The sequence below is a fragment of the Taeniopygia guttata genome, chromosome 1, assembly GCF_048771995.1.
Source record: "Taeniopygia guttata chromosome 1, bTaeGut7.mat, whole genome shotgun sequence".
In the NCBI taxonomy this organism is placed as follows: Eukaryota; Metazoa; Chordata; class Aves; order Passeriformes; family Estrildidae; genus Taeniopygia; species Taeniopygia guttata.
In genome coordinates, this window is record NC_133024.1 from 83,402,830 (window position 1) to 83,416,026 (window position 13,197).

The 13,197-nt window shown below is 37.2% G+C and overlaps 1 protein-coding gene across 1 annotated transcript in view; it reads left to right on the top strand.

Moving 5' to 3' along the window:
- Nucleotides 1-12,856, top strand: part of OCA2 (OCA2 melanosomal transmembrane protein) — a 156,678-nt gene extending 143,822 nt beyond the window's left edge. The window contains exon 23 of the mRNA XM_041717364.2: nucleotides 12,255-12,856. Coding sequence (XP_041573298.2) covers nucleotides 12,255-12,342 — 88 coding nt within the window. The 3' untranslated portion in view covers nucleotides 12,343-12,856. The remainder of the gene's footprint in view (nucleotides 1-12,254) is intronic.
- The last annotated feature ends 341 nt before the right edge of the window (nucleotides 12,857-13,197 follow it).

Here is a 13,197-nt window from a genome sequence, read left to right on the forward strand (position 1 = left end):
TGATTAGATAGTGACTATAGTTGCTGAACAAGAGTGTTATTCAAACATTGTTGAAATTAGAAAACAATTTTCTAATTAAATAGGGTATTTTTGCAATTACCAGAATTATTCAGTGCTGGCTGGAGAATACTTGCTTGGAGAAATTCTGTATCTCCAAACACTGTTTTGCAAAACAATTTGTAAGAGATCCAAACAAAAAGATAAATTAGATGGCAGAAAGAGATATGAAATCTGGGAAACTCAGAGAACACCGTCAGTATGAAACATATATTTGCCATATATACCCTGACTAATAAGCCTTCTTATGAGAAAATACTAATTTTTCTGTAGCTAGAGTTTGCTTTATCCAATACTTTTTGTTTGCCTGCCAAAGCATCATACAGATATTTGGAGTCACATCATAATATAATTTTCCAGAGCATTTAATTGCCTTAAATAACTTGATATTTTTAATAGAACTAGCAATGTGATTTTCCCTCTTACTAGATAATGTGTTAAACAGACTATCCTGGTGTCTCCCAGCACAATCAGAAGAAAGGAGGATTTACTGTTTAAATTATTTTCATTATAATATATTTAAATTTTGAGCAGCTTGAAGGAAGTAGTGCTTTTTATGGAGTAGGAAATAGAGTTTTATTTTCTTGTGTAAACTAGACACTATTTTTCACACAAAAGTTGTGGTAGTATTTACTGTACCCCTTGCTTTTTTGCTGCTTGAACTTAGCAGTGAATTTTGGTAACTTATAAAAAATTATCTTCCTGATTATATTTACACTCAGGGGTACTGCATTAATATAAACAGCACTAGTAAAACATTTGAATTTTAACTTCTTGATTATTACTTTCAGGTTTTCAGCTGCAATGAAGGTTGCTTATAACAGGGCTACTCTAAAGTTTTAAACAGAAAAATAGGAGCTCAATAAGCTAAAAAAAACAGTGGTTAGGTAATGAGTGTGGTTTTAAGCTGATAGTGACTAAGAACTGCTTTTATGGGAGGAGGTACAAAACTAACTCCTAAAAAATAAAGTTTTATTGGTTTGGGGAGCTTTCTTTGGGGGTGTTTGTTTGGGTTGTTGGGGAGTTTTGTTTGTTTGGTTGGTTTTCTTTGTTTGGTTTTTGTTTGTTTTTCTTGTGAGGTAGCAGTTTTATTTCACATCTTTAAAAAGTCCAGTAAAGAAAGAGGAAAGGATTATCCCTAAGAAAGTTTATAAAAGACTGTTGGGCTGGAGGACCTCTGTGTTTTGTTTTTTTCTCCTTTGTGGTACTGTTTGACATATATTACTAAATATTACTAAACAATTTAAAAATTATTTGTTGGGGGTTTTTTGTCTTTTTTTGGTGTTTGTTATTAAGCCATTTATTATTTTCTTTACTGCTTGCTGATAATAAAGCAAAAAAACTATTAGAGATTCAAAACTAAATGTCATCATACAAATAAATTGTTTTTCTAGTATTATGGAAATTATTTAAATAATGTATTTTCTAAAGGCAAAAGGAAAAAAAACCCTAAATATTCTACTCAATAAATACTCATAGTTAATTGTAAGGATATTGTAAGAATACTGTAAGGATATTAATAAGGATTGTAAGGATTGTAGGATTGTATCTTAAACATATCTGAAATAATAATCTTGATATTTTAGAAAATCAATTTTGTGTTTCTCTGGTGGGACTTAGGAATGGTTCAGAATCACTTGATTACACTTAAACCAAGTATTTGACCATCCAAGCTGTTCAAAGGACTAAGACAGAAAACAGATGATGACTGGGGTACCTGGGTGTAGCCTGGATGCAAATGACTGACCCGGGCCACCTCCTACATAACTCACTTGTTAGTGCACTTTTATCACCCTCCTGTGTTGTTATCAGTTAAGTGCAGATCCATTTTCATGCTTGCATTCCAGGAATAGTGATCCTGATCCTTCCCTTCCAGTGCAGAGTTGCAGGTGGGAGGAGGGAGGCAGAAATTAGTGTAGCAAGGATCTTAGCTTTCACTCACTTATTGAAAAGATATAGTAAATTATCTTCATAATTAAAAAAAAATCCAGTGCTTTTATTTCTGTTTTCCCCTCATTTCAGACACTCTAATTCCTTTTCCAAACACAGGACTGAATAATACTCATGATGGTGTGGGTTAGATGACAAGACCAGGACTAATGTGGTTTTCTCAAATAAATGTCTGAAAATGTAGTACATTTTTAGGAATTGAGAACTGGACTTTCTCAAGCTCTGCCCTATCAGTTGGAAGTGCCTTAAGGCCTAAGTTGGCCATCTGTAACAATTAGACAGTGTCGCTTCTGACTGATTGATTACAGTATCTGTGAACTGCTCATGTAGCTAAACTCATGTTTAATCATCCTGCTGGTGGTACTTATTTGCCTTCCCACAAGATACTTTTCCCATCTTCTCCATCTGTTAGGTCTCCATGGGGTGACCTTGTTGTGGTCTTTTAGTACCTGAAGGGAGCCTATGTGAAAGACAGAGAGACTATTTACAAGATCATAAAGGCTCCAAAAGAAAGCAGGCTTAGATTAGATATTAGAAAAATCCTTACTGTGAAGATGGTGAGACACTGGAACAGACTGCCCAGAGAGATTGTGGATGTCCCATCCCTGGAAGTGTTTAAAACTGGGCTGGAGTGAGCTCAGAGGAACCTGATCTAGTGAGGTGTTATCTCTACCCACTGCAGGGGGGTTGGAACTAGATGATTTTTTAAGGTCCTTTCCAACCCAGACCATTCTAAGATTCTATGATTGTATGATTTTCTTTAATCTAGTTAAAAATGTTGGTATATATATCTGTGACAATCCAAAGGGTATATTTATATATTATTTATCTTCTAATGCTTTTTATATGGGAAGTTTAACATGCTGTGGAATGGATGCACTTAGAATAGGATTCATTTAATTTAATCTTAGTTTGCTAGTGCACTTAAAATTAGACCTGTTTATAAAAGTTTTCCTTGTAAAGAGCAGTTAAGAGCTCAGATCTGTGGCTTCTCTGGGGCAGAATGGCCTGTACACTGCAGTGCACCATGATGACAGTGAGGGCTTGTGAGGCTCCATCTGCCTCCTCATTTGCCTTTGGTTAACATTTCATGGTGGGTGGGAGGGAAACCTCCAAGTGCACCCAGCAGAAATGAGAATCTCCACTCTCTGCTGTTCTCTTAGGCTGTGCAGCCTGTAGCATAGGATTCATGGTGGAAAGTTTACTGGCCTTACATCATTACCAGCCTTTTATTGGGAGGCATCTGCTGAATTCATAATGAAAAATAATCCTTAGTGCACAGGAAACATCTTTCTAGTTATTAATTATTAAAATTCTTAATTCTTAAAATGCAATTACATTTCTCCTTTGTCATGGTGAACTTCTGTACACAAGTTCTCTATCATTACACTGTGTGGCACTAGAATGGGAATCTCAAAGTGGAGAGAAAAAAAGGGGAACGGGGTGGAACATACTCCTTTTTATACATCTGGCTTTTTTTAGCAAAGTCTGGGGTTTTAAAAATAGTTGAGTGTACTCTGACGAAATTATTAAAGAATGGGCTGATTACTCTCTACCATAAAATGTAATTTCCTTTTATCTTGTGCTTTAACCAAAATAAAGGAATCCATTTGGAGGAAAATAAAACCTTAGAAAAGTGCCCCAAGATACCATTTGTGAGGGTTGGAATTAAGGACATTAATGGAAATAACATTCAAGCAGCTTCTTCTCCTGAATACTTGCTAAGAAAAAGCAAGATAATAAATAGTTAGTAAAGGTTATTTAATTTGAAACATTTTGGAACTAAAACAAATGACAGTAAATTTCTGCCATATCCATTATCTTTGATTTGTTTAAACCATATACAAATACATTGTAGTCTAAAGAATGGGGAGATACAGTTTGTTTCAAAACCATGCAAAACATTTTATTTTATGTGACATTTCTATAGCAGGGAGATTTGAGCTATAAAAAGGTATTTTAAGAAAAATGTCCTTAAGCCTCAAATTTGTTTTTGCAAGGCAGAAAAGCATATAACAGCCAGAAGTGAGTTTACAATATATAAAATGTTTCATAAAATACAGAAATTGTAACTACAAATATTGCAAAACCTATTTCCACAGTCCTAATGCATTCATTTTTCCACAGTAAACCTCACTAGTTTTGTATAAAGCTAACTCATTAGTAGAATATTTGTGTCAAAACCATTCAAACAATTCATGAGAACAAGTGCTGTCAGACAAGATGTACTTCATTGATTTTCTCTTCTAGTTGGCCATGATGATTTTAATCTTCTTAAGCTCAGACTCACAACCACACCTCATTACACAGCTATGTGGGAGAGGAATAAGGATGGCTTTCCCAAGAAGCTGAACCAATTACATATATTTGCATTTCCTAAACTTTAGAATGGCGTGAAGGTTTCATAACAAAACCAGAAGCCACAAATTGAGAATAAAATTTGTTTTGGGATCTGCCTAAGAGACGTGGAGAGCAAATATATTGTTGATATGTGAGGATAGATCCAAGGGTGACATGAAGTCACAAAAAGCACTAACAGATCATCTTGAATCTTTATGTTGCACTTTATCATGGCATGTCACACTTCTTTAGTAGGGTATAAACTAGTCTATCTATAGAGGAGATGTTCCCTAAATATTCATAGAAACTTAGAATCCTTTAGCTTGTAAAACGACATTAACAAGTCCAACCATTACCCTAGTACTGCAGAGTCTACCTTCAGAGATGGTGACTCCACACTTCCCTGAGCAGCCTGTTCCAATGCCTGACCACCCTTTCAGTGAAGAAATTGTTCTGAACATCCAACCTAAACCTTCCCTGGCAAAACTTGAGGCTGTTTTCTCTTGCTCTATCACTGGTTACTCAGAAAAGACCAACTGACAAGTTGTTACAACCTCTTTTCCAGTAGTAGTTAAGCAATAAGGTCACCCCTGAGTCTCCACCAAGCTAGACAACCCCAGCTTCCCCAGCTGCTCCTCACAGGACTTGTGCTCCAGCCCCTTCACCAGCTCTGTTCTCTGGACACAACCCAGCACCCCAATGTCTTCCTTGTGAAAATGAGGGGCCCAAACTGAACACAGCAGTTGAGGTGTGGCCTCACCAGCACAGGGGCACAATCAGTGCCCTGCTCCTTCTGGCCACACTATTTCTGATACAGGCCAAGGTGTCATTGGCCTTCTTGGTCACCTGGCCACAATTTGGCTCATGTTCAGTGGCTGTTGACCAGCACCTCAAGGTCCTTTTCCATGGAATAGATTTCCAGCCACTCTTTCCCAAACCTGCAGCATTGAGTGGGGTTGTTTGACAAAAGTGCATTATGTGCATCTAGGTGGATCCACACAGAAAAAATTATCTGTGTTATGCTGGTCTTTCTGAGAAAAATATCACCACTAGTTCTGTGTGTTCAGGTCTGTTTCTGTACTTGAGATTGTGTTCTTCCCTGGCTGTCTGGAGGATTTTACATTTTTCTGTTGGAATAGTATATTTATTTTTAAAAGAAAGGTGAGATATTCTTGTCATCTAACAATTGTCTTGCTGATTTTTAAATGTTCAATTACAGTATCTTTTTTACTAGAAGTGATGTATTCCAATTATTTTCACGAATTTTCTTACTGGCTACTAACTTACCATATATGAATAGGTTTTGGATAATTAGTTTGAACCTGTCAGGTGGAGCTGGCAGACCAACTGTTCTCTCAGAATAAAAATCTGAAATTTTTCTGTTAGTAATCAGAATTTTGGAAGGCCAAGGAAAAGCCCATTGCTTGTTCTGCATATAACTATGTTGAGGCTACAGCCAAACACCTCTAGGAGAATATTCTAGATGGTAGGAGGCAAACCATAACACTTTTCTATTTTCTTGCTCGGGATCTGATTTTCCCTATCTTAAGTTTACTCCAGGCAGTAATTCTATGGAAACTCTTGGCATAGATTCAAACAGACAGAATATAATGAGAAATGGTTAAACATTTAGCAAGCAGATGAATATAGAATTATAGGTTTTGTTCTGTGTTTTAAATTTCACAGAAACTCCTATGTATGGTAACTAGTAGGTAAGTGCACTATAATTTTTATGTAATTCCAGACTATATGAAAATCACAGTAATTTAATGTTAAATTAATGATCACTTGCCATTTTAGCCACCTGTTTTCTGAGCTACAACAGGTGTCTAGATTTGAAGGGGTCATGGGTATATGATAAACATATTGAATATGTTTTCTTTAAGCTGATAGGAAAGTCCATACTTTCAGATAAGCTGGATCAGTATTTCAAAGACTAGCAATGATGGAAAGGTTGATACAACTGAAATGACAGGACACTCAGAAGGTTGTCTGCATTGATAGAAAGGGAAAGAAGAAATAGTATGAATATCGTGGTTATATCCATTTGTTGAAGACAAAATTACTTACGTTGCAAATTGAATTATGACATTTCTTTAAAATGTGTAACTTTCCTTTTGCTGAGAACTAACCTTACATATGTCCCAAGTATGCCCACACCTGAGTGTCTTTTTTAGGCTACTTTCAGAGACTTTTAGATTTTCTTTTAAGAATGAGTTCATATTTATCAAAATTCCAGAGCAAAACTGCATACAGCGAGAGTCTGTCCAATATTGAGAAGAATTATCTGTCTTCTGTTCTTCAGTAAATATTTTCTGATGAGATGTCAGTCTTCAGGTGCGCAGATGATGCCTACTTATCTGGTGTTGAATAAAAGAGGAAAGAATACAAGTCTGAGAATCATGGAGTGGTTGAGGTTGGAAGGGACCTCTGGAGGTCCCTTTCAAGCAGGACTACCTAGAGCCTATTTCCCTGGCCCATATCCATATGACTTTTTGATACCTCCAAGGATGGAGACTCCACAATCTCCCTGGGCCACTGTGTCAGTGCTTGGTCACCCACACAGTAAAAAAAAGTGTTTCCTGATGTTCAGACAGAACCTCCTGTGTTTCATTTTGTGCTGTCGCTGGTCTTTCCCTGGGCGTAACTGAGGAAGGCCTGGTGCTGTGTTCTTTACACAATCCCTTCAAGAGCTTATACACATTGATGAGTTCCTCTCCGAGCCTTCTCTTCTCCAGGCTGGGCAGCCCCAGCCCTCAGGCCTTTCCTTGTATTACTGATCTTCCAGTCCCGTAATCACTGTAGCCTTCACTGGACTCTCTCCATTATGTCCATGTCCCTTGTACTGGGAAGGCCAAAACTGGATCCAGCACTCCAGGTGTAGCCTCAGCAGGGCTGAATAGAGGGAAAGGATCACCTCTCTTAACCTGCTGGTAATATTTTCTTAATGCATCCCAAGATACCATTAGCCTTCTTTGTCACAAAGACAAGTTCACGGTTCATGTTCAATTAGTGTCCACCATCTGTCTAGGCCCTGTCTGCTTCTGCAAAAGAATGAGGTTATAACTTCTGTAGAACTTGCAGCATGAAACTGATACAAATTGAGACAAACCAAAATTTTAAGTCTGATGAAACTCTATCAGTTGAATTTAAATTTTGCATTAAATTGCAAATACAAGTAGGAGTAGAAGTTAGCTTTAACACTTTTTTAATTCTTACCCCTGTCTACTGGTAGTTTTCTTTCCCTGTCAGTGGTTTGGTCTTGGGAGATTTCTGCTGTTGCTTTTCCTCTGAGAATCCACTGAAGGTTCTCTCTTTCTTAGGAGACATGCTCCTTCCACAGATTCCCCAAGGATGCACAGGCTGTGCAAGTTATGAACTGTCAATGAAGGTAGTGCATGTAAGCAAGGTTTTCATGCATGAGAACATCTTGTATTTTGTGTACCAAATCAAGCAGAACAGGGCAATGAACCTGGGTCTTTCACATACTGGATCCTGCTGGCTTTTGAAGCATCACAAAATAGAGCTGCAAGGTAATGTAGGAAACCAGTTTGCTCAAGAAAACTAAATGCTGACCCCAAAGGCTTCACTGTTATTACTTAGCAAATAATACTGGATAAACTTATAACCTAAGAAAACTCTAATATTCACTTCCATAGAAACTTATTAAAAATGGAATTTATTCCCAGAATAATCATACAGTGTTTTTCTTTTCTCCAAGTAAATACTCTTGCAATGAGACAGAATTAGAAATATCTAGACCATTTACAGCAAAAAGGTTCACTTCTCTTGCTAGTTTTATGCTCACAGTTGACTTCTAATACATATTTCACACTTACCTTCACAGAGTTTCATTTTGTTCATTTCAAATTCTCATTTTGATTTGCTAAGAAAGAACATGCTGAATTCTGTTCTCCACAGTCTGACATCACTCCCACACTGGGACAATTTGCAAGCTTTTCATTACTGGATCGCTGAAGTTATTAATAGGTAAAACTTTGTCCAAGACAGGTCCCTGGGCCTCTCACTTGAAACATTCTCACTATCTCACACTGAGCTAACATCTGCTTTTTGTGTATATTTAGGCTGGGCAATTTCATTTAGATAGGAGCTTTCCATGTAAGCTTCTAATATGAAGAGGAGGAGGGGAAAAAGGGGGTGGCTAAATCCTGCTATCGTTCCCTTTTTTGTATCTGACCATGCTTCCTCTCTGCAGTGGTAAACTCTCCCTCAGCTGGCTGCAGAGAGCCAAGATGCTCCTTCTGAACCATGCAGGTTCTCTATACATCCCTGTCTGCAGGGAGGAAGAGGCAAGGAAAGTGCAGTGCAGGATTTAAAAATGTACTTTTATGCAAATATGATCATTAGTGTTTCTTATGAATCTGAAGTTTTAGACCGCAAAAGTTTTGATAAACTCCGCTGATCCGTCTCCCTGGAGAGGAACAAAAGAATGACATGGTCCTTTTTGATTTCAATGGGTATGCTGGAAATAAGAGTGGCTGGAAGTAATTTATACATTGTTTAATATGCATTCTTGGACTTAACATAACTAAAGAAAACATTTGTAGCTGTACATTGTGTCATATGTGGCCTGGGACAGGAACTTTTTCTTCCTTGGGGAAGAGCAACGGGTAGTGTAAATAGCACAATCCCATGATACTCAAGGAATCTATTAACTCTGCAGTAACTAATACTTACTGCATTTATCTCTTTTTGCTCTGGTACACAAATTCCACATTGAATTTGATCCAATTACATTAGTGCTCAGGACAGCGAGCCTGAAAATCAGACCTCAAGTTGTGGGGTAATTGCCCATGCAATGAGAATAACAGCTTTGCAATTGCCCTATGGAAGCATCCACACTATGAGGTGCAATGAGGTCCCTCCCCAGGCTGGCTGCTTCTGCCTCCAGCTACACATTTGACTGACACTGTGACAATGGTATGATGCCAATTTCTGCATGTGGCCCCGTATAATTAATCAATTTTCTTGCATGTACCTCCTCCAAGTTTGAACAAACTTTTTTGTTCTCTTTTCAGTGGTCAAGTAGCCCTTGAATCTTTTTGGATCCTTTCTTCCACTTGCCAGTCTTCACTGGTATCATATTACCATTCATTGCTGAGCAACTGTGCATTCTCCAGGGAGGTTTGTTAGGCAGCATTAATACAGATTAAGATCTGCTCTGTCTCCAATCCTCCCAGTGCCAGCTCATTGTTTACCAAGTATGAGGTCAAGAGATCTATGTTTTCAGTCAAACAGCAGCCGCTGCTCTTATAAGTGCTCTTATAGAGCCACAGGGGGCATTCATTAAATATACTAAAGGATGTAGTAGGGGCTTTTAGCTACCCTATTTTATTCCTATAGCCATTGCTGGGTTTGTCTTTTTTTTTTTTTTTTTGTCCTATCAGGAAACTTTTATCTAAGTGAGATTAGGCAATGACACTCATCAGTTTGGCTGACAGAAGAATGGGAGGGGTCTGCAAAAGAGCTGCTTAGCCAGGAAATTATTTCTGGGGTCTTTTCCCTAAAATAACTCCAGGAGAAGCATTAGCTAGTCTGTTTTACAATATAATCAGCTTGACCATAATTTAGTGATTAAAGAGTGATTCAGCTCTTTCAAGAAACAAGTAATTCAAAAGCAAGGATCTGACCAGTTGGACTGGAAAACAAATAACACTTCTCTGCAGTATATTTATTAATTTGCATAAGGAAAAAAAAACCTTCCACCTCCCAAAAAATCCTCCAAATGCATTTCAGACTTTTCAGGAAATATTTGAAAGCTGTGACAATTCTCTAATACTTTCTAGCAATTTTTTTACCTTTCTCCATTCACCTCTTGGACACAGAGATCTCTCTAATATAATTTTTTTTCCCTAAGTCCAAATGGCAGCCTAACATCATTGCTTTTAGAGCCAGAAGAGCAATAATGATGCCTGTTGCCAAAATGGCAGAAGAGGCCAGCTCACCAGGTCCAAAACCCTAGAGGGATGAAGAAAAAAGCCTCTGGAGCCAGGCATGGTGGGAACTGTCCTTCTGAGGCATATCCTGCAGGCAATATTGGGTGATGGACACAGGGACGTTTCTTGTACACAAGGAGCCAGGTCAACTCCTTCAGAGGGGTGTCAAGGACACAGAAATTAGATCAGCTGTCAGTCTGACAGTCTTTTTGCATGTTTTCTGTCTTGCCGGGGTTTCCTTTTTATCTCTTGGACTGCATCTATTTCTATAGGTGTGTGAGATGAGCACATTTCCATACTGCGTTGAGTGACCATGAAGCTGGCATTATGGACAAACTTGCTCTTTCCTAAATAATTCCAACATATTTTTTAGAATTCTTGTGTTCATTAATTTCCCAGTTATTCCACAAACTTTATAGGCTAGGGCTGATTATTTTTGTGTTTGCAGTGACCTTCACAGCTGGTAGAATTCCTTTCTCAGAAACTCAAACCAATTACTGTTAAAGGCACTTTTGATCTGCTGAGCACATCTATGCCTCTGCCAGTCAGCTTTCCAGAGAAACAGCAATGGAAGAACCATCTCATGAGGATCCCATGAGTTTAGGGTAATGTTGCAGCTGCAGGTAGAAAGCAGATGGCAATGAGCAATTGAGAAGTTTTGTTTTCATTTTATGCAAGGGCTTCATATCCTGAGGAAGTGGGGGCCACATTTAATACCTCAAGGCATCTCTTCTAGCTGTAGTTTGCTAAAGGAAGGACCTGCTCATTCAACCAATCTCAGAGAATAATGTCCTCCTGTTCCCTACAAAATGGTCATCTCTTGGTACTCTATCAGTAAGGACAGAGGGGAAAAGGCTCGAGTAACTTCCTAAGGGCAAAGTAAGGCAAAAAGGCAGAATTAATATACCCATATGTGTAAGTTGGTCTTATTTCAAGAAAAATAATTAATAAAATGCTAAACTTTAGACAACATTGCTGAATTTTACAAAAACTCTTGTCTGAATCTGGCAAAAGAAAGTGTATAAGGGTGTCATTTGTGGCATGATCGTTTCTCATCTCAGCTCTCCTTGTTATTTTAGTAACATAAAACAAATGAGTGTGATCACAGCAGTGTTTTTTCACAAAATCTTGCTATCATACAATAATGCTTTTGAGTTTCAGAAAACTTATTTCTTTTTCACATATCTGAAAGACCTACAGATTGGCCCATCAGGACTGAGCCAACTCCACAACATCCTTTTCACTTGTCTGTTTCTACTCTCTGTGTTTGTCAGTCTAAAGAGAGGTATTAAATCTGGGTGTTGTCTGAAAGTCTTCTCCTGTGGTGAAAAATAAATAGGTTTTTGGGTAGAACAGTAAAGTTTTAGCAATTTTACAAGTGCCTGGGGTTTATTTCCAACAGTCTGTTAATACTCAAGTCTGTTAGACATGGTGAGAGGTATGAAAGAGGAGTGCTAGCTCTATGTGATTCAGATCAACAGGGAAGCAATTTAATGGGTTTGATCCATATATTGTGTTACAAAGTGCCATATCAGGATCACACACCTAATCTGAAGGGATGCATGCTTGAAAGTAATTTCTAATGTTGAATAATTAGTAGCAAATGTTATTTTACCTCTATAATTGCATGTTGTGTGCATGAGAAAAAAACCTGAAAAATGCCAAAACAACAAAGTGTACAAGATTCTGAGACAATGTAAATTAGAAAAGATGTTCTGAAACCAATGAAACTATGGGAATTTTGACCTCGTGTCTCTAAGGTTGGAGGTAGAAAGGTGAGCTTGAATATGATACAGTTATATGCTCAGAAATCTCTGATTTTGGTATTGCTATAAACATATTTTTCACTTGGAATGTGTAGGATAATTCAAAATATCCTTGTTGTAAATTAATTGGAGAAGAAACTATAGTATCCTTATTAATCTTTGCTTTATTTTATTGTTGTTCCAGGTTAGGTTTCCCTATGATGATCGTGTCCTGTACCATTGGGATGTGCTATCTTCTCGTTGCTCATGTTGTAGTAGGTTGGAACTCATAGTAATTTATACTTTCAAGACTCAGATAAGCTTTCCCTTTTGTTTAGTTTATATCAGAATGCTAAGAACACATATGAAAGGAAAAGGATGTGTAAAATCCCAACATATGGTATCAATCAAAATGATTGTTGGCATAAACATCAGATATGGTCATCCTTAACCTTTTGTTTTATGAACAATATGGAGAATTAGACAATCAAAATTAAAAGAATCCATATATTTCATTATGAATGCTATTAGTATGCAGATAAAAAGAAACCATCTCAAGGGAATATGCTGTGCCTGAAAGTTTGTATTGACACAATCTGAGTATAGTCACAGATGAAGAACTCATTCACAATAGCAGATGTTCAGTAATTTCTTTTTAGGGCTTCATTTTTCTTTGTCAATATATTTAGCTATTTGTATGAAAGTAATTAATATTCAAGTTGTAATAATTGAAAGTTAAGCAGAATATCTGTACACTTTGAAGGATGTATCATTATCTACATTAAAAATAAACACATGTCCTGGAAATGTGCTGTGGAAGGAATCATTATTTTGGAAGCAGGATTCTATTGCCCAGATGCTTTGTTTTTCATTTTAAGTCTCCTAAACAGTGTTAGGCTCCCTCTATTTTTTATTTCTTAAAATAAACTAATGCCACTCTTCTTAAAAAAGGACAAACATAAATAGTGATTAAGCATCAGACATCTTCCATTTAATCATATATTCACTTTTGTGAAGGAGTACTCTGAATATTTTAATAGGTTAATACACTATATGGAAGAATAAGCTCATACTGTGGTTTTGATTTCCGTATCTCTGGTGATAATGTTTTAAACCACATATATTTTTTTATATAATTGGCTACTACA